General features: G+C 35.4%; 1 protein-coding gene across 5 annotated transcripts in view; it reads right to left on the bottom strand.

The window, feature by feature from the left end:
* LOC110664500 (uncharacterized) overlaps positions 1–23314 on the bottom strand; it is a 47002-nt gene that overhangs the window by 16350 nt on the left and 7338 nt on the right. For 4 of the 5 annotated variants that reach the window (XR_002496685.2, XM_021824219.2, XM_058137480.1 and 1 more), the window contains exons 3-4: positions 15628–15762; positions 10353–10435 (exon numbers count right to left, since the gene is read on the bottom strand). Coding sequence is in view for 4 of the 5 variants with exons in the window: in XM_021824219.2 (XP_021679911.2) it covers positions 10353–10435; positions 15628–15762 (218 nt within the window). In the remaining variant the exon portion in view is untranslated. The remainder of the gene's footprint in view (positions 1–10352; positions 10436–15627; positions 15763–23314) is intronic. The other variant, XM_021824218.2, reaches the window with a different exon arrangement.

Here is a 23314-nt window from a genome sequence, read left to right as displayed (position 1 = left end):
TCGAACTGAAAGAGTTCAGATAAAAGGCAGGTTTTTAAGAGATCGCAGAAAGCGAAGGGGGATAGGACAGATCAAGAGAGATCGAATAAGGATGTTTCAAATGACTAAAGATCAGTTCGAACACAGAGACCTGATAAAGAGATCGGAATGATGTCAAATTAAGATCAAGGTAGAAAAGGTTGTGTGAGGATTTCAGAAACACCACTTTGAATCTTAGCCTTTGGTTTACAAGATCGAATTTTCACCATCAAATTTGAGTTAGTTAAAAGCGATTAGGGTAGGATTCAATCTTTATCATTAATCCTACTTGTAAGGATGAATCCGAGCCATTGATTCAAGGCAATTAAAGCATTTTGGTACAATCCAGTCTCTACCGTTGATTTTATTTGTGAGGACAAATCTCAAGCCCTCGAATTAAAGTGATCAGTGCAAATTTGGTACCTTCCAATCCCAACCCTTAATCTGATTTGTAAGGCATGACTCCCAACCATTAGATTAAAGAAAGAAAAGAACAGAGGAGTCCTGGATTGATCGCTGCCCTTAGATCCTTGGTCACTTTAATTCTTGACCTTCGGATGTTGTCCTTTTGAATCCAGACCCATCTTCTTCTTCATCTTAAATTCTGGCCCTCTATTTTAAGGCCCCCATTCCCTATAAATACCCAAAATTTTCACTGTTGAAGGGGGTCCTTTTCCCGAAAAGAGTTGAAAGAATATAAGGAGGAGGCTTTAGAAACGTCAGTTTTCTAAAGAATCTTCATTGTAGCACCGAGCATCAGATAGCTTACCGTCACAAAAGTACCTTAATCCATCACTCCTAAATCAACTTGACAGTGCTTTGGCTTCATTTTTCTGGGCTTCATACGCCACAATTCATTCACCCCATCATTGTGAGAGCCCATTTGCAGGTAAAATTCTAAACGCGTACGTGTTTCTTTTGAAGGGATAAAGTCACATCCGTAATGTTACGTAAGCTAGAGTCTGAGCTCTAATAAATATTTTCCTCAAGATTACAGTGGCGACTCCTCACTTTCCACTTCGGTGAGAATCGTCTGGCATTAGTGCATTAGCTGTAAATTAGAATGTGTTAAAATCCCTTAATTAGTGCATTAGCTGTAAATTAGAATGTAAATTAGTGACATTAGGGATATTTTTATTTATTAGCTTTTATTTTCTTTCCTATTAAAGCTATAGGCTTTGTGTATAAATTTGAATCATTGTAACACTATGAAATACATCAAGAAATTCTTCAATTCTCTCTAACCTCAACAGTATCTCAAGACGTACTTATAAAACAGATCCAAGAGAAATCGCGACTCAGCTTTGAACTGCTCTTCATAAACTATAATCTGATCTCCCTCCTCGAAAAAGTGATCATCTCGGAGATCCCCGTGACATCTAATGAGCTCGAAAGCATCGGTCGGGAGATTATACTCCTGACTGATATGTGCCAGCTCGGAGCGATTAAAAATTAATGCCACCTCGTCCACAGGGAGAGCTTCTTTCCTTGGGATCAGAGCTTGCCCCTGGCTCAGCTTGGCGGGCTGGTTAGAGATCAGATGGACCGCTATTCCAATCTTAGGTTGCCTATTTGGTCCAACCTCTTCACCCTCATCAGAAGTCCATGAAACATGTACTGAAGGCGGGCTCCCCGCTCTCTAACTATTGGTGCCGCTCATTTTCAATTGAAGAAGGAGAATATGCGACGAAAAAAAATCAAACACTACACCTTCGATGAAAAATGTTGCCGGAGATCAAGAACTTGGAGGAAACTTGCCAGAAATTTGTGAGAGAAAAGAGAAAGCAGAAATGTGGAGTGTGACAATGACTGCCACCCCCCTATATATATAGCTCTGGGCATTTAATGCTCGCGAGACCCGAAGCAATATCTCGATTAACGAAAATATTTAATGTGTTATCGGTATTCAATGCGCTCTGGGAAAGGCCGAATAAGGATGGATCGGGTAAAGGAGATTTGATTAAGAGTCCTTGAATGACCACAGAAATCGAACTGAAAGAGTTCGGATAAAAGGCATGTTTTTAAGAGATCGCAAAAAGTGAAGGGGGATAGGACAGATCAAGAGAGATCGGATAAGGATGTTTCAGATGACTAAAGATCAGTTCGAACATAGAGACCTGATAAAGAAATCGGAATGATGTCAAATTAAGATCAAGGTAGAAAAGGTTGTGTGAGGATTTCAGAAACACCACTTTGAATCTTAGCCTTTGGTTTACAAGATCGAATTTTCACCATCAGATTTGAGTTAGTTAAAAGTGATTAGGGTATGATTCAATCTTTATCATTAATCCTACTTGTAAGGATGAATCCGAGCCATTGATTCAAGGCAGTTAAAGCATTTTGGTACAATCCAGTCTCTACCGTTTATTTTATTTGTGAGGACAAATCTCAAGCCCTCGGATTAAAGTGATCAGTGCAAATTTGGTACCTTCCAATCCCAACCCTTAATCTGATTTGTAAGGCATGACTCCCAACCATTAGATCAAAGAAAGAAAAGGACAAAGGAGTCCTGGATTGATCGCTGCCCTTAGATCCTTGGTCACTTTAATTCTTGACCTTCGGATGTTGTCCTTTTGAATTCAGACCCATCTTCTTCTTCATCTTGAATCCTGGCCCTCCATTTTAAGGCCCTCGTTCCCTATGAATACCCAAAATTTCCACTGTTGAAGGGGGTCCTTTTCCCGAAAAGAGTTGAAAGAATATATGGAGGAGGCTTTAGAAATGTCAGTTTTCTAAAGAATCTTCATTGTAGCATCAAGCATTAGATAGCTTACCATCACAAAAGTACCTTAATCCATCACTCCTAAATCAACTTGACAGTGCATTGGGTTCATTTTTCTGGGCTTCATACGCCACAATTCATTCACCCCATCATTGTGAGAGCCCCTTTGCAGGTAAAATTCTTAACACGTACGTGTTTCTTTTAAAGGGATAAAGTCACATCCGCAATGTTACGTAAGCTAGAGTCTGAGCTCTAATAAATATTTTTCTCAAGATTAAAGTGGCGACTCCTCACTTTCCACTTCGGTGATAATCGTCTGGCGACCGCAAAACCCTTGCGACGTATATATATATATATATATATATATATATATATATATATATATATATATATATATATATATACACATATATAGGATTTATGAATTCAATTTTAATTAGAACTAATTTATATATTAATGGAATAATTAAGAATTTTAGAAATATATCTATAATTAATAAAATATAAATTTATTTTATATGAAATATTTTTGAGATAAACTTATAAGAAATTAAATTAGAAGAAAACTTTAAAAATATTAATAAAAGAATTCATTATTTAATTGGTAAAAATTAATTTATTTTTCTTTTTTTATTCACGTAAATTCAAATATAATTTGTTAAAGTAGTTTTACATAAACAATTATAAGATTGAAATAGAAATATATTAGAATTCATTAAAAAAATGATTTATATAAATAAAATACCTTCCTATTTCTATAAATAATATAAATCATGAAGATATTTTTATAAAATTTTATTTTAAATTATATTATAATAAAAATTCAATTAAATAGAATTTAAATATAAGTAGGACAAAGAATTTTAGATTTATATAAACTCTAAAATTATATAGATAATTAAATTTTAAGTATTAAGAATTTTAAATTTATATAAATTGTAAAATTAAATTAAATAATAAAAAATAATTGTGAATATTATAAATAATGAAGGGCAATTTGTGCAAAACCAATGTTCTCAACACACCCACCCCCCCCCCCCCCCTCCCCTTTCACACATTTATATATTGTACATATTTAATATTTGATAAAATATATAATTATTTAAATGTAAATAAATAATTACTTAAATATAAAATTTAGATACAAGTATTATTTTGTTAATAAAATAAAATTTTAGAAACTAAATTATTTTCAAATTGAAAGTAATTAATGGAGTTAATGGTCAATTTAGATGGTAGTGACTAATTTGTTAATAGAGTTTAAATTTGAAGACCAAATCGTTATTAAAAAACAAACTAGGAACTAACTTGTAGGTTTTGCTATATCTCAAGAGCTTAGTTGTAAATTAAACTAAAAAAAAAAAAAAAGGCATCTCAAAGACAATGAAAATCAATAATAAGAACGACTCAGTAGAGACCAAGACAAGCAAAGGCAACTGATAAAATTCCAAATTTTCACTAAAATTCATATTTGGTTTTCACTAGAAGGATTATTGTAAAAGGAAGCAGTTACAAGTGTAAGAATAGTGGGAGAGGATATAGAGAAGTTTTCTACAATAATGGTTTTACATCAAGAGATCGACATTGAATCCTTACATGTTTGCCTTAGTTATAGATAAGATAACTCCATCATATTTAACATAATGTCTCATTGTGCACGTTATTTGCAGATAATATTGTTTTAATGGATGAAACTATTGAAGGAGTTAATAAAAAATTGAAGTTTTGGAGAATAACTCTTAAGTCTAAGGGTTTTATGCCAAATATAAGTAAAATGGAATGTATGCATTGCAAGTTTTGCTCTCATATAAGGAATGAAGGGGAAGTTCGATTGGATAGGTTTTACTGTCAAAATGCAACCAATTCAAGTATTTACATTCCATCATCCAAAAAATAGAATAATAGATCCTTTGTTTTGATAAATCCTTTTTGTCTTTTAAAGGTATGCTCTCTTTGGGTATTTTTTCTATTAGGGATTGGGCAAGTGGTATTTGTGGAATTGATTTTTGATACATGGATATTGTTATCAAGTGTGTTGGGTTGATTTTATTTGAGTCAAAATTTTGTTAAGATTTATCCAACAGTAACACTATAATTTCTGGTGTGATTCCGATGATGACTAAGATGACAGAACACAAAATTAATAGGACAAATTATCTAGAGTGGAGTAAGACTGTTAGGCTCTATTTGCGAAACATAGACAAGGATGATCATCTTACTCAGGATACCCAATGATGATATGAGGCAAACTTTGACTCAAGGAGGATGCTAGATTATTTTGCAGCTTCGAAACTCGATTCATATTGAGGCAATCAGTTTAATTAATCAATGTGAATATGATAAAGAATTGATGGATTACTTAGACTTTCTTTTGTAAAGAGAATATTTCTCGAATTTATGATGTAAGGCATTCTACCATGCTGAGAAGCAGGATAAGTCTTTTGCGGCTTATTTTATGGATTTCAAATGAGTACATGAGGAGCTGAATATTTTGTTGTCTTTTAATCCTAATGTGAAAGTTCAGCAAGCTCAATGGGAGCAAATGATGGTTATTAGTTTTATTGCAGGCCTTCCTTCAGAATATAAGATTGTAAATCTTAGATTTCATTCAGTTTTAAGATTTCATATCTAGATGACACATTCAAACGTTTCCTTCGTACAGAGAGTATTCAATTTTCACAACTTGCTAGTGGTGCTCTTGTTAGCCATGATAATAGAAGAGGAAACAGAGGAGAGGTACAGGCAATAAAAGTAATTAGCGTAATGGGATTGAAAAGGAATCTTTTGTTATTACTATCATGAGCCTAGCCATACAAGATATAATTGTTTGAAACTTTGATTTCATATGGTGAATATGGTAGTGGAGGATTCTACAGTTTCTTCATCCTCTGAAAGAACCATCTCGGTATCTACAAAGGAGTATGCACAGTTTTCCCTATATCAAGCACCTTTAAAATTTACCAGTTCCCCATTCATTGCTATCACTGAGTTAGGTAAATCCACCACACGCCTTGTATCTTCTTCATCCAAATGGAACATTGATTCTAAATATATAGATCATATGAAAAGTAATTCTAATCTTTTATTTGCTTGTCGATCTCATTCCACTTCTTCTACTGTTACTTTAGTTAATAGTTCCACTTCTTACATCATGGGTTCTGGCACTGCAAACCCAACATCATTTGTTTCTTTGTCATCTGTTTTGTGTCTACCTAAGTTCTCTTTTAATTTACTTTCTATTAGTAAATATGCTCGCACCTTACATTGTTCTGTTTCCTTTTTTTCTGAGTATTGTATATTTCAGGATTTTACGATGAAGCAAATTATTGGTAAGGGATGAGTCTAGTAGCCTCTACATCTTGAATAAACATGTACCATGCACTCTTGCTTGCTCCAGTGTCTTGACTCCCCTTGAAATACATTACTAATTAGGCCATCCCTTTTTGTCTACCTTGAAGAAGTTATATCCTCAATTTTAGTCACTATCAGTCCTAAAGTGTGAGTTATGTCAGTTTGCTAAGCATCATTGTTTACCTTCTATTCCTAGAGCCAATAAACGGGCTACATCCCTTTTTGAGTTGGTTCACTATGATGTTTGGGGTTCTTCCTATTACTTCTAAAACTGAATTTAGATATTTTTTTTTTTACTTTTGTTCATGATTACTCTCGTGTACATGGTTATATTCAATGAAGAAGTACATTATCGATTGGGCCATTGCTTTTTGTCTACCCCAATTTCAGTCATTTTCAATCTAGAGTGTGAGTCATATTAGTTTGCTAAGCATCATTGTTTACTTTCTATTCCTAGAGCCAATAAACGGGCTACGTCCCTTTTTGAGTTGGTTCACTCTGATGTTTAGAGTTCTTGTCCTATTAATGAAGAAGTACATTATCGATTGAGCCATCCCTTTTTATCTACCTTGAAGAAGTTATGTCCCCAATTTTAGTCATTTTCAGTCCTAGAGTGTGAGTCATGTCAGTTTGCTAAGCATCATTGTTTACCTTCTATTTCTAGAGCCAATAAACGGGCTAGGTCCCTTTTTGAGTTGGGTCACTCTGATATTTGGGGTTCTTGTACTATTACTTCTAAAACTGAATTTAGATTTTTTTTTTTTTTTTTTTTTACTTTTGTTGACGATTACTCTAGTGTGCATGGTTATATTTAATGAAGAAGTACATTATCGATTGGGCCATTGCTTTTTGTCTACCCTAAAGAAGTTATGTCCCCAATTTCAGTCATTTTCAGTCCTAGAGTGTGAGTTATGTTAGTTTGCTAAGCATCATCGTTTACCTTATATTCCTAGAGTCAATAAACAGGCTACATCTCATTTTAAGTTAGTTCACTCTGATGTTTGGGGCCCTTGTCCTATTACTTCTAAAACTGGATTTAGATATTTTGTTACTTTTGTTGATGATTACTCTCGTGTTACATAGTTATATTTAATGAATAATTATTCTGAGTTATTTTCCACATTCTATGCTTTATGTACTAAAATTAAAACCCAGTTTAATATTTTTGTGCGTATGTTGAGTTATAATGCCAAAGAGTATTTTTCAACAAAACTTTGTCTTATATGACACAAAATAGCATTCAATTCTCTTGTTTTGATACACCATCACAAAATGGTGTTACTAAAAGAAAAATCGGCATTTACTTAAGGTAGCTAGAGCCCTTCTTTTCCAAATGAAAGTTCTTAAATAATTTTGGGTTGATGCAGTTTCTACAGCATATTTTCTTATCAATCGTATGTCATCTTCTATTCTTAATGGGGAGATTCCTCATACGGTTTTGTTTTCTTCTAAATCTTTATTTCCTATTAACTTTGTATTTTTTGTTGTACTTATTTTGTGCGTGATGTTCGTACACAGGTTAACAAATTGTATTCAAAATTCCTTAAATGTGTCTTTCTTAGGTATCCTTGGTTCCAAAAAGAGTACAAGTGTTTCTCTCCAACTTTTAAGCGTTATATTATGTCTGCAGATGTTATATTTTTTTTGAGTCTATTCTATTCTTTCCACCATCTTCTATGTATGAGAGTCAGGGGGAGAAGGTTAATCTTTTAATAAACATTGCCCAACAAATGTCTAGCTCTCCCTCGTCTCATACTCCACCTGCACTTACACTAATTCGACCTCCTATTGTTCATGTTTATTCCAAGAGGTTGGAAGTCCCAGATTCAAACCCTTCAACAGCTTATTTTTTTGGAAGATCTCGTCCCACTACTAATCATGAATCTGACTTAGATCTTCCCATTGTCCTTCGTAAAGGTAAACGCACATGTACTTATCCTATTTCCTCATTAGTTTCTCATGATCATTTGTTTTCTAGTTTTCAGTGTTTGTTACATCTCTAGACAAAATTTCTATTCCTAAAACTGTTGGTGAGGCACTGTCCTATCCTAGCTACTATGTTGATATGAAAAAGAAAACGGAAACTTTAGATGCTAATGATACATAGGAACTAGTACCTTTATCCTCTAGTAAGTAAGAAAGCTATTGGATATAAATGGCTATTTACAATGAAGGTGAATCTTGATAGTTTTGTGGGTAGGTTAAAAGCCCATCTTATAGCCAAAAGGTATGCTCAGACATATAGAGTTAATTACTAACACTTTTTTTCCTGTAAGAAATTTGTTTCTGTTCGCTTATTTATATCTCTGGCAGCTACATATGATTGGCCTTTGATTAGTTGGATATCAAAACTGATTTCCTTCATGGCGATCTTTAGGAGGAGGTATACATGAAGCAACCACCTAGATTTATTGCTCAGGAGGCAGCTAGGTAAAGTTTATCGGTTTTGGAAATCTCTTTATGGTCTCAAACAAAGTCCTCGAGCTTAGTTTGGGAAATTTAGTAAAGTGGTACAGGAGTTTGGCATACAAAAGAGTAAATATGATCATTTAGTATTTATAAGTAGTCTAAGGCTAGCTTAATTATGTTAGTTGTTTATGTGGATGATATTGCAATCATTAGAAGTGACTCTGCAGGTATCTCACCCCTAAAATCCTTTTCCTTCATACCCAATTTCAAACGAAAGACTTGGGCTTGTTAAAATATTTCTTGGGTATTGAAGTTATAAGAAGTATGAATGGTATTTTCTTGTTCCAAAGAAAGTATGTCATTGATCTATTGGAAGAAATGGGGAAATTAGGTGCCTAGCCATGGAGTGTACCATTGACAACTCATAGCAGGAGAAGGTGAGTTGTTTGATGATCCGAAAAAGTATAGGAGACTGGAGGGTTAATTGAATTATCTTACAGTAACTCGCCTTGATATTGCATACTCTGTTAGTGTAGTAAGTTAATTTATGTCTTTCCCAGATGTTGCTCATTGGGAAGCTTTGGGGCAAATCTTGTATTATTTGAAAGGAGCTCCAGGACAAGGCTTATCATATACAAATCATGGGCATTTGAATATTGAGCGTTTTTCATATGCATATTTGGCAGGATTTAAAACTGACAAAAGGTCAACTACAAGATACTGTGTTTTTGTTAGAGGAAATTTGGTGTCTTGGAAGAAGAAACAGAATGTGGTCTCTCAATCTAGCGCTGAATCATAATACAAAGTAATGGCTCAATCAGTGCGTGAAGTAATATGGATACTTCAGTTACTAGATGAAGTTGGTCTTCACTAGATGAAGTTGGTCTTCACTAGATGAAGTTGGTCTTCAAGCCTTACAACCTGTGAGATTGTGATGTGACAATCAAGTTGCTCATCATATTACTTCTAATTATGTGTTTTACGAGCGAACTAAACATATAGAGATCAATTATCACTTTGTTCGTGAAAAGATTCAAAATAAGATGACCTTGACAGGACACATCAAAACCGGAGAGCAGTTATGGGACATTTTTATGAATCTACACAGAGCTCGGGTTGACTACATTTATAACAAGTTGAGCATGATTAATATCTATATTCCAATTTGAGGGAGAATGTTATAAAAAGTCACTTGAAGTCAAACTCTATGTATCCTATGTAGATTTGTTTCCTATTTAGTTTGGGTTCCTATTTTGTAGAGAGTAGTCATATAAGAGTTGGCTGCATATATATATACCTGAAAATTCTCTTTGAAATCTATAAAATTCACTCTATTCTAAAATCTATTATTATAATAATGGATAAAATTAAGGATGACTAAATACGCAACATTGGAGATAAAATGAGAGAGTGTCAGTTAAGACGATTTGGTCATGTCCAACATAAAGAATTAAATGTTTTAGTACAAAAATGTAATAGATTAGTAATGAAAAGAGTGAGGAATGAAAGGGAAAGGCCTAAAATGACATGGAGGTAAATAGTATCAAAAGATTTTCAATTTTTAATATTGACGAGGAATTGATCCCAAATAGAACTGAATGACAAAAATGTATCTATATAGCCGATCCTAACTAGTTTGGAATTAATGGTTAGTTCTTATTGTTATGTTGTTTGAATATTTTTTATTCCTAACGTTTCAACGATTAATGGCAATGAACTTTATATATGAGGGATAACATGGAGCATCACTTGAGTGCTAACTAATTAAAACATTCAAGAGAATAGACGGAAAAAAAAAAATCAGGAAGAGCACATATTTGAGGACAAATTTTCAGTAGTAAATATTGCTAACCTCAGGTTTTGATCACTGCTTTTGATAGCCAATTGGTGTCCCAATTCACTCCTTAACTCTGGTAAAGAATCTGCATTAACAGCCTAAAATCAAGAAAATAAAATCAGAAAATTCTTTTCATTTTCTTTTCCATTTTAAGCACTATTGAAATGAAAGTTACAAAAAAAAATAGTGAAGGTGAGATAGCAATAGGATACACACACACACACACACACCCTATATGATTGGATAATAGTTTTCCTTGAAATGAAAACTAAATAAATAGAACTAAGTGTAGAAAGAGATGATTCTCCTTAATATCAATTAATCTGTACATGGGTATATATATATAATTGATTCCTATAATTGTGTTCTACTAATTAGGAAGAAATCCTAAATAATAAATCCTAATAGGAATACAGAATACAGAATTTCCAGAGAAATAATATAGTGATTGACTTTCCATAACACTCCCCCTCAAGTTGGAGCATAGATGTTAATCATGCCTAACTTGTTACAAATGTAGTCAATCCTAGCTCCATTCAGAGCTTTTGTGAAAATATCTCCTAACTGCTCTCCAGTTTTGATGTGTCCTGTTGAGATGATCTGTTGTTGAATCTTTTCACGAATAAAGTGACAATCAATCTCAACATGTTTGGTCCGCTCATGAAATACCGGATTAGAAGCAATATGGAGAGCAGCTTGATTATCACACCACAATTTCGCAGGCAGGGAGGTCTTAAAACCTGTCTCAGCTAGTAATTGAAGTATCCACATTACCTCACATATTGATTGTGCCATGGCTCTGTATTCGGATTCAGCACTGGATCGAGAAACTACACTCTGCTTCTTACTTCTCCAAGACACCAAATTTCCTCCAACAAAAACGCAATATCCAGTAGTTGACCTCCTGTCAACCTGAGATCCAGCCCAGTTGGCATCTGAAAAACATTCAATATTCAAATGCCCATGATTACCATATAGCAAACCTCTTCCTGGAGCGCCCTTCAGATAACACAAGATTTGTTCCAAGGCTTCCCAATGAGCAATAGTTGGGGAAGACATAAACTGACTTACCACACTAACGGCATAAGCAATGTCAGGACGAGTGACTGTAAGGTAGTTCAATTTTCCTACCAATCTCCTGTATCTCTCTGGATCTTCAAACAACTCACTATCCCCTGCTAACAGTTGTAAAGTTAGAGTCATTGGTGCACTACAAGGCTTAGCACCTAATTTTCCTGTCTCTGTCAATAGATCGAGGACATATTTTCTTTGAGACAAGAAAATACCCTTCTTACTTCTCATAACTTCGATACCTAAGAAATACTTTAACAATCCCAAGTCTTTGGTCTGAAACTGGGTTTGGAGGAAGGTTTTAAGAGATGAAATACCTGCAGAGTCACTCCCAGTGATGACAATGTCATCCACATAGACTACCAGGAGGATTAGACCAGCCTCAGATTGCCTATAAAATACTGAGTGATCACACTTACTCTTTTGCATACCAAATTCCTGTACTGCTTCACTGAATCTCCCAAACCATGCCCTAGGACTTTGTTTCAAGCCATAAAGAGACTTCCAAAGCCTACAAAATTTACCTAACTCCCCCCTGAGCAACAAACCCAGGTGGTTGCTCCATATACACCTCCTCCTGAAGATCACCATGAAGGAAAGCATTCTTGATATCCAATTGATGCAGGGGCCAATTATATGTAGCTGCTAAAGAGATAAATAAGCGAATAGAAGTAAGTTTAGCTACAGGAGAAAAAGTGTCAGAGTAATTAACCCCATATGTCTGAGCATATCCTTTTGCTACAAGGCGTGCTTTTAACCTAGCCACAGAACCATCAAGATTTACCTTTACTGTAAATACCCACTTGCAACCAATAGCTTTCTTACCAGTGGGCAAAGGCAACAGTTCCCATGTATCATTAGCATCTAAAGCCTCTATTTCCTCTTTCATGGCATCACACCAGCCAGGATGAGACAGTGCCTCACCAACAATATTAGGGATAGGAACAGAGTCTAAAAAAGTAACAAAACACCGAGAACAAGAAGACAATTGATTATAAGAAACAAAAGAAGAGATAGGCTAAGTACATGAATATTTACCTTTACGAAGAGCAATGGGTAAGTCTAGATCAGAATCATGATCAGTATGAGGTACTGGATCTCCCAACGAAGTAGCTGGTGGAGGATCTGAGTCAGGAATCTCCAATCTCCTGGAATAAACATGAACAACGAGAGGTTGAGTAGGTCTAGAGACAGAAGGAACAGGCTGTGGGAGAGAACTAGACATTGGTTGGACAGTATATATTAAGAAATCATCCTCCTCCCCCTGACTCTCATACACAGATGATTGAGGAAAAAATGGAGTGAACTCAAAAAATGTGACATCTGCAGAAACAAGATAACGATAAAGAGTAGAAAAGAAACAACGGCACCCTTTTTGTAGCCGAGAGTACCCAAGGAAGACACATTTGAGAGACTTTGGATCCAATTTAGTAACCTGTGGATGAACATCACGAACAAAGCAGGTACAAACAAAAATACGGGGTTCAACAGGGAACAAAGATTTTGTAGGAAACAAAGCACTATAAGGAATATCCCCATTAAGGACAGAAGACGGCATACGATTGATCAAAAAACATGCCGTAGAAACTGCATCCGCCCAAAAGTGTTTAGGAACTTTCATCTGAAAAAGAAGAGCACGAGTTACCTCAAGAAGATGCCGATTTTTTCTTTCGGCCACGCCATTTTGGGATGGGGTATCCATACTGGAAGACTGATGAAGAATGCCATTTTGTGTCATATAAGACTGAAATTGTGCTGTAAAATATTCTTTGGCATTGTCACTTCTTAATATGTGCACAGAAATATTAAATTGAGTTTTGATTTCATTACAAAAGGCACAAAAGATAGAAAACAACTCAGAACGATTCTTCATTAAATATAACCAAGTAACACGAGAATAATCATCAACAAAAGTAACAAAATAACGAAATCCAGTTTTAGAAGTAACAGAACAAGGACTCCAAACATCAGAATGAACTAACTCAAAAAGGGATGAAGCCCGTTTATTGACTCTAGACACAGAAGGCAAACGATGATGTTTTGCAAACTGACACGACTCACATTCTAGTACTGATAAAGACTGAAACTGAGGACATAGCTTCTTCATGGTAGACAAAGAAGGATGACCCAATCTATAATGAGCTTCAAGAGGTGTTAAGGTACTGGAGCAAACAAGCGACCGCGGTACATGATTTTCCAGAATGTAGAGACCACCTGACTCACGTCCTCTACCAATAATCTGCTTCGTCGTAAGATCCTGAAACAAATACTGGTCAGGAAAAAAGGAAACATAACAATTTAAGGTACGAGTAAGTTTACTAACAGAAAGTAAATTAAAAGAGAATTTTGGTAGACACAAAACAGATGACAAAGAAATTGACGAAGTCGGGTTCGCAGTTCCACAACCCATGACATAAGAAGTAGAACCATCAGCTAAAGTAACAGTAGAGGAATTGAGATTAGGCTGAAAAGCAGATAGAAGACTAGAATTACCTGTCATGTGATCTGTCGTACCAGAATCAATAATCCATTTGGATGAGGAAGACACAAGACATGTAGTGGATTTATCTGACTCAGCGATTGCAGTGATAGGGGAACTGGTAGGCTTTAGAGATGCCTGATACTGGGAAAACTGTGTAAAATCCTCTGCAGATACCAAAATAGTTTCCTTAGAGGAAGATATTGTAGAATCCTCTACTGCCATATTTGCCATCTATGATCGCTGATTTTTCCTTTGAAGTTGCGGACAATTATCTTTTGTATGGCCAGACTCATGGCAATAATAACAAATGACTCCTCTTGAGTCCTGATTAGAACTAGCCTCTCCATTACGTTGATTACTTCTATTGCCTGTAATTCCTCCTCTACTTCCTCTTCTATTACCCTGTTGTCCATTTGGATTACGGCTAATAAGAGCACTACTTCCAGGCTGTGAAGATTGGGTACTCTCTGTACGAAAGACCCGTGTAAACGTTTCATGCAAAGAGGAAATCTCAGAACTGGAGAGAATCTGAGATTTAGCAGTCTCATACTCTGAAGGAAGGCCTGCAAGAAAACTCATAACAGCCAGTTGCTCCCTTTGGGCCTACTGAACTTTCACATCAGGATTAAAAAGCAACAATACATTAAGTTCCTCATATACCCGTTTAAAATCCATAAAATAAGCTGTGAAAGACTTATCCTCTTTCTCAGCACGGTAAAATGCCTTACAAACATCATAAATACAAGAGATATTCCCTTTACCAGAATACAAAAAATCTAAGTAATCCATCAATTCCTTAACAAATTCACAGTGATTAATTAAACTAATTATCTCACTGTGAATCGAGTTCCGAAGCTACAAAAACAACCGAGCATCCTCCCTTAGCCAAGTTTGTCGCGTATCATCCGTAGGTGGATCTTTAGTAAGGTGATCATCCTTATCAATGCTACGCAAATAGACCCTAACAGTCTTACTCCACTCCAGGTAATTCGAACCATTAAGTTTGTATTCCGTGATCTTAGTCATCACCGGAATCACATCAGAAATAATATTCTTATTGTCTGCCATTTGTTGAGACAGAGAAAACTAACCGAAACGCTAATCCAAAGTGCTTACAACAGCAAAATAATCCAAAATCACAAATCAAGCAAATACCGAAATAGGATCTGAGAGCCAAACCTCAGGAGGGTTGAGGCGACGCTGGCGATGTTGATCGGAGTCGAAACGGCCGGTCGGCGGCTAAGGTCTCTCCTGAGCTGGGTGATGAGAACAAATAGTCACCCTAAATAGATGACCTGCTCTGATACCATGTAGAAAGAGATGGGCTTCTCCTTAATATAAATTAATCTGTACATGGGTATATATATACAATTGATTCCTATAATTGTGTTCTACTAATTAGGAAGAAATCCTAAATAATAAATCCTAAATAGGAATACAGAATACAGAATATACAGAGAAATAATATAGTGATTGACTTTCCATAACACTAAGAAACACAGAAACTGCATAACATGGTCATGGTTATCATCTTTAAATACAAGGTTACAAACATGGAAATCTCAAAAAAAAAGACAGAACTGAACAGGGTGTAACAAATTCTGGACATATCCATGAAAGTCAACTTCATGATAACTTGTTCTTCAAATGATACTTGTACAGAAAACTAATAGAAAGGATATTCCCAGAAAAAGAAAAACAAAAGGGACTAGAAAAGAAAGTGTACATGCATAATACCAGGCAATGTCCAAAAGCTCCACCCCCAAGTGCAATTTCATATGACTGATCAAGGGTGTCATTTATTAACTTTTCCTTGACTGATAAGCTCATCATCCCTTGAGCAATGACAGACTCCAGATCCAAAGAAAGTAACTGCAAAAGTTAATTAAATTGAACTGATTTACATTTCAGGAACTATCCATAAAAATAATGGCGTGTTATCTATAAAGATGAGTATACAACACCAACCCACACACGTACAATGGAGATCTTAATACAATTTAGGAATTATTTTCAATCTAAAATTAGAAAATTTAAGAGTCTTACTAGGTCTATTATTTAAGAATTTTATTAATAAGCTTATTATTATTTCCTAGTTTATTTTGGTTTCATTTAGTATTCCTAATTAGGATTGAATTAGAGGTTCTAAAATCCTCATATAATTGGGATTCCTAATTCCAAATAACACGTAGGGTTTCTATTGTTATTAGTTGAGATGTGCTATGACAATTTTATGATATTAATAGTATTTTGAGAATTAGTTTTCATTGGTCCTAGATTTCTTATCTATTCTTTCCTTTTGTTCTACATCACGCACACTATTGCGTTCGTTGAGAAATAGAATAATAGGAATCTTTTTCCACCTCAGCTGATTCAAAGTTTAGTGATTCATGCAGAACAGAAACAATTGTGACATGTAACAGAAATGATTTTTGCATATGTACATCCACACATCTTACATGTGCATATCCACATCCCATGAATATGATCCTAAAGAGAATTAGTTGGGAAGTGGGAAAAGAAAAGGGAATTAGATGGAAATCAATAAAGACCATAAAGAGAGAGAGATGATACTAGCACATCTCCACACCACTGTATGCAGGCCTTTGAGTAACATATACAAGTATGCATCCATGTAAGACTCCGTGGACGTGTGTGTTGAGGTCTTGAGTAATAGGGACGGAATTATAAAAAAAGACAAGTACCATTTTTATTAAAGGCACAAGGCACACCAAGACATGTAGGAGTAGGGTTCCTACTGTCCTAAAACCTAGGTGTAAGGCACATGCCTGAGAGAGGTCGTGAACAAAAAATTAAAATTTGCAAGAAAAATTCAACATTGAGATTAAAGATTTATATCAAACTAAGGATATTAATATTTTTAATCAACCTAACCAAAATTAATAATCCTCAAAGCATCAATTAAAAGTTAATTCAACCATTAGGGAAGAAATATTAAACAAATATAGGCTTAAACAAATATATATTTTTTTCATCACCAGTTTGAGACAATACTTTGAGAATCTAAAACTTAACGCTTTTCACAATGATTATCATGAATATAGGCTTAGACCAAATTTCATAATTACAATTGCATAAAAATATCTACTTTAAAAGCAAGATAAATAATCATACCACACTAAATTTGGTTATAATTATACAAATTTATACTCAGATAGATAACCAACTTTCAAAAATTTTAAAATGAAAAACCAACAATAAGATAAATCTAAAATATAGCTTTTTTTTTTTTTTTTTTGCAACATTTCAATCAGTTTATTCAAGTTCTTTTAGTTTATCATATGATCATAATAACATATTTTAGAGATTAGTTTCATAGTTGTTTAAAAAGTTATTAAAAAAAAAAAAGGAAATCCATAAACCCACTAACCGAAGACAAACTCCAATATGTGACATGCAACTTAAAGTGAACTTGAATATTATTTTCCTAAAAATAGAAAGAATGGTCTTACCTAGGTCATCTTTGGCCATAATTATAAGACTAGTAAATGTCCATTAATTGTTTATTACAACAACAACTAAGTCTCAATCCCAAACTAGCTTGGATCGGCTATATGGATTCTTTTTCACCATTCAGCTCCGTTGGACACCAAATTGCATCAATACTTCATTGCTTGTTTTATTAAAATTAAAAAATAAAAGTGAAAAAGGGTAACAATAATAGATTTCTAAGTAATTTGGACACCAAATTGCATCAATACTTCATTGCTTGTTTTATTAAAATTAAAAAATAAAAGTGAAAAAGGGTAACAATAATAGATTTCTAAGTAATTTGACCAAAATTTGGAAGAACAAGAGAGCATAGGAATAATGGAAATGAATTGCATAGTTAGATGATGTTGGCTTCGTTGTGAGAGTAACCATTAATTGTCCAACTCCAACAACTGGAACAAGTAAGTGTTTGGTTACATATTTCAACTGGGCAAATAATAGCAGTCACAAGTTGGCAGCTATTAAGATTTATTTCAATATTTTGACAAATTTGTCCGTCACAAGATTATTTAGTTATAAACTAGACCTTTCTTAACTCCACCTAAGTAGTTTACGCTTAGACGGTCCCAAGCCCGGATAAAAGAGGAGGGTTGCGGTAGGTGACAACCAGCGTAAAAATTTCATCACACCTTATGATATGGATTCAAATGATATAAACGTTGGGGCGTCCTCTACTTACGATGAGCTGCATAGGAGGCCGGGTGTAGTGAGAAATATGCAAGAGTGTAGAGCGTTCATTGAAAGCGACGCGCCAGTGTGGTGATAAATGAGCAAGGGTTCCCACATCATGGACGGGTGTAGGTAAAGAAGTTAGTCCATAGGAAAGATAATAGAACGGATAGTGGAATAGAACACAAGATAGGCATAGAGAACAATAGAAGATACCATAGAAGGAGATCAATTAGGAAAGAACAGGATAGGAGGAGAATCAGGGTTGGTACTTAAAATATTGGATCACTTATAGGAAAATTAATAAAGCTTGTAGAAACTTTGGAAAGGAGAAGGGAATATTGTCTGTATTCAGGAGACTAAATGGATAGGAGAGAAAAGCAAGAAAGTGGGTAATTCAGGGTACAAACTGTGTGTAGAAAACACAGAATTTGGAAAATTTTCTTTTATATTTCTTCATATAAAAATGAAATATTCTAATTTATATACAAAGGCTAGGACTAACTAGGAAACTAATAATAGCCAATAAATATAATAATTCCTAATTATATTCTAATTTACAGCTAATTTACACTGATTAAGGGATTTACACTAGTTGAGGGATTCTAACACTCCCCCTCAAGTTGGTTCATGTATGTTGCACATGCCCAACTTGCAAACTAGGGTATGAAACCCCTTACAACTTAATCCCTTAGTGAACACAACAGCTAACTAGTCTTTCGACCCTGCGTAAGAGATACTTAAAGAACCATTGACAACTTTTTCTTTTATGAAGTGTCCGTCAATCTCTATATACTTGGTCCGATCATGCTGAATTGGATTGTGAACTATACTGATGGCAGCTTTGTTATCACAGAATAGGGACAAACCGCTAGTTTCCAGCAATTTTAATTCCTCCATCAACTTTCGTAACCACAATAGTTCACAAATACCTTGAGTCATTGCTCTAAACTCAGCCTCTGCACTAGATCTAGCTGTCACATTTTGCCGCTTGCTTCTCCAAGTGACTAGATTACCACCAACAAAAGTACAGTAACCAGATAGCGATCTCCTATCATCAAGAGATCCACCCCAATCTGCATCTGTAAAGGCCTTAATGTGAAGATGGCCATGCTTTGAGAAAAGAAATCCTTTCCAATGTGCAAATTTTAAGTATCACAAAATGCGAAAAATAGCCTCCAAATGAGATTCACGAGGATCATACAAATACTGACTCACTAGACCCACTTCATATGCTATATCTGGTATGGTATGCGAAAGGTAAATCAGTCTGCCAACTAACATCTGATATCTCCCAATATCCACGAATTCCCCAACTCCAACTTACAATTTATGATTTGCCTCAATGGGAGACTCTGCTGGTTTACAACCTAACATTCCTGTATCTTTGATTTCAAACTCCTGTGCTAGTTGTTCCTTTAGATGAATCATTTCTTCTCTATCATCACCAGTTACCACAATATCATCCACATAGACAATAAGCAGAGTGATCTTACCCCTATAGGTGTGATCAGCATTGCTTTGGCAGTATCCAAAAGAAACCATAGCCTCACTAAACCTGTCAAACCATGCCCTAGGTGACTGTTTTAAACCATACAGTGCTTTCTTCAATCTACAAACTTTTCCTTTGGTCTTCCCATTCTCAAACCTTGGAGGGATTTCTATATATACTTCTTCTTTCAAATCACCATGTAAAAAGGCATTTTTTATATCAAACTGCTACAAATCCCACTCAAAATTTATTGCACATAATAGTAAAATTCTGATGGTATTCATTTTAGCAACAGGAGCAAACGTTTTCTGGTTATCTACCCCATACGTCTTTGTGAAGCCTTTTGCTATCAGCCTAGCCTTATACCTTTCAATTGAACCATCTGCTCTATGTTTCACAGTGCATACCTACTTGCATCCAACTGGTTTTTTCCCCATTAGAAGAGTAACAAGTTCCCATATCTCATTCTTTGCTAGAGCTTTCATCTCCTCCACCATGGCTGCCTTCCATTTTGGATCAAGACATGCTTTCTTTCAATCCTGTGAGATAGAAATAGAGAAAACAGATAATAAAAAGGCTCTATAGGATGGAGACAAAGAATCATAGGAAATGAAGTTAGAGATGGGATGTTTAGTACAGGTTCTAACACCTTTTCTGAGAGCAATAGGAATATCAAGATCATTATTAAAAGAAGGAAGAGTAGATTGAGAATTAAAATTAGACTCTTCAGGAACCAAAGGAAACTCATCACACACCTCAGGATGTTCAGGAATTGAATCTAGAGATTCCGATTGATCAGCAGTCTCCAGCTCGATGGCTACATTTGTCTTGTTCCGCCGAGTACAGATTCTCAAATCTGGTCCATTCAGTCTCCCTCGAGATTTAGGTGACTCCCCTTGAGTATCATTATTAGGTATAGGCTTTAAACCCAGATTTTTCCTTTGAAGTTGAAAGTTGGGAGAGCACAAAGAAGAAGGGAAAAACACCTCTTCTTCCTTCCTATGCTCCCTCTAAAGAGGTGGATGGAAATAAGATTCAGATTCCCTAAAGGTAACATCCATGCTCACAAAATATTTCCATGTAGGAGGGTGGTAACACCTATACCCCTTTTGAGTACTGGAATAACCAACAAAGACACACTTGAGAGCTCGAGATTCTAACTTCCCCCTATTAGGCTGATAAACAAAGCAAACACAACCAAAGACCTTTGGAGGAACAGTATATGAATTTTTACCTTGCAAAACCTCTAAAGGACTCTTAAACTCCAAAGTTCGAAGTGGCATCCTGTTAATAAGATATGCAGCAGAAAGAATTACATCCCCCCAGTAAGGTTTGGGAATATTCATTGTAAACATAAGAGACCTAGCAATCTCAAGTAAATGTCTATTTTTTCTCTCAGACACTCCATTTTGAGCACTAGTGTTAACACAACTAGTCTAATGCAAAATTCCGTGTGACTTTAAATATTTATGAAAAACTCCATTTATACATTCTGTGTCATTATCAGTTCTCAGTATTTTAACATGAGCATCAAACTGGGTGCTAATCATTTTGTGAAACTGCTGAAAATATGAAAATACTTCATTTTTTCCTTTCATCAGATATACCCAAGTTAACCTACTGTAACAATCAATAAAGGTCACAAACCATCAATAACCTGATAAAGACACAGTTTCAGTAGGCCCCCACACATCAAAATGGATAATCATAAAAGGAACTAAAGCCTTATTATTTATTGCAGGATAAGATTGTCTAGTATGTTCAACAAACTCACAAGCATCACATACTAACAATTCAGTTTTGCATTGCTTAAACAAAAGAGGATAAAGTTTCTCTAAGACAGTAAATGAAGGATGTCCAAGTCTCCTATGCCACTGAATAATTTCTTCCTCAGCACCCATAGATTGTCTCAACATGACCTGATCAACAAAATCATTCAATAGATATAGCCCATCTTGCAGTCTACCACTACCAATCGTTCTCTCTGTTATCAACTCTTGAAACACACAGTGAGTGGGAAAAAATTCAATTTTGCAGTTGAGAGCTTTTGTAATAGAACTGACAGAGAAAAGGTTAATAAGAAAGCTAGGCACATGTAAAACAGAACTAAGACTTATAGTAGGAGTGCATTTAACGGAACCTGTTCCAAAAATATTATATAAAGATCTATCCGTAATGCAGACTTTTTCTTTGCCTGAACATGGAGAATAGGATATGAATTTATTCGAAGAGCCTGTCATATGTTTGTTTGCTCCAGAATTTATAACCCAAAATGAATTATTATGATTGGCAAGAAAAACATTACCTAAGTTGACGAAGTTATAAGAGGCAATTGTAGTGGATTGTGATTCAAGCTGTGATAGGAATCGTCTCAGAGTCTGTACCTCTTCATTGGAAAACATCACAGTGATAACAGTATCTTCAGAAACACTCACAGCCTCAGATACATTTGCTTGTGATCTAGCAGAGCCTATCCTTTTTCCTCCACGCCCTTTAGTTGGGCGACAATGCAACTTTCAACATTGTTCTTTGGTATGGCGAGATTTCCCACAGTAGTCACAATGCAAGTGATCCTTATTTGATGAACCATATGACTGTTCTCGTAAGGAGTTAGCAGTCAACCCAGCCTTATCAACAGCTGTAGAATTGATCATGTGTTACGGTCCCTCGAGATGGATCTGGTTATGGGACGCTGAGTGGAAACTTCAGATGAAAGATCTAAAGGCTTGAAGGAAATTTTCTTTTTGCTACCTATGATTGTAATTAAACAGGCTCATTAGAGAGAACCTGAAGATCTCTGAGTTTTAAAGTACTCAACACTTTTTAGGAAATATTTCTTCTACCCTTTTATTAACGTACTGCTGAAATCTATAAAGCAAATGGGAGGATAACCACTCCCTACATAATAGGACCTAAACAACTGAAAATAAAAATATGGAGGTACATCCCCCTACAAATGAGGAAAATGAAATGAAACTGAAATATTTACAAGCTGCTAATAACTGAATAAATCCACTATGGTATAACTCCACTACTCCATTGCATGATTGTTAACTTGCTCCACATTTGCCGCATCATCAAGTGAGTGAGCCAACTGTAATTCTTTCTTCTTTCCATGTGTGAAGCGCTTGTATACCAGTAGCGGGTTGCTGAAATTATTCCCCCCCCCCCCCCCAATTTCGACGTGCTTGTCCTCAAGCACAAAGTCTAGAAATTCCTTTTGCAAGTGATGGGCATTCTCCCAAGATGCATCAGCTGGTGAAGTATGCTGCCAATGGACTAAAACTTCAACTTGTCCAGCTCGAACACGGCTGTCAAGAATAGCCAATGGTTGGCGTTGCAATTGAGCTGGAGAGTAGGGAGGCAACTCGAAACCAATATCACCTTGACCAGCATTGAATTTGTTTAAATTGGACACGTGGAAAACAGGATGGATTTTAGTTGAAGGTGGCAAATCCAATTTGTAAGCCATCTTTCCAATACGTTGGACTACCGTGTAGGGACCATAAAATTTGGGCAGAAGCTTTTGATGACGTCGTGCAGCAATAAATAGCTAACGGTAAGGCTGGATTTTGAGTAAAACTTTATACCCTTCATTGAACTGAACATCTCGATGATGAGCATCATATTGTGACTTCATTTTCTGCTGAGCTCACAATAAATTGGCCTGTAAAGAACCCAAAAGCTGATCCCGAAGCTGAAGTGCATTATCCACAACATCAAGGTTTGACTGTCCTGGACAATAAGAAA

This window comes from Hevea brasiliensis, chromosome 16 (genome assembly GCF_030052815.1).
Source record: "Hevea brasiliensis isolate MT/VB/25A 57/8 chromosome 16, ASM3005281v1, whole genome shotgun sequence".
NCBI classification, from domain to species: domain Eukaryota; kingdom Viridiplantae; phylum Streptophyta; class Magnoliopsida; order Malpighiales; family Euphorbiaceae; genus Hevea; species Hevea brasiliensis.
Note: the sequence above shows the minus strand (reverse complement) of the source record. Positions and strands in the feature narration are given on the sequence as shown.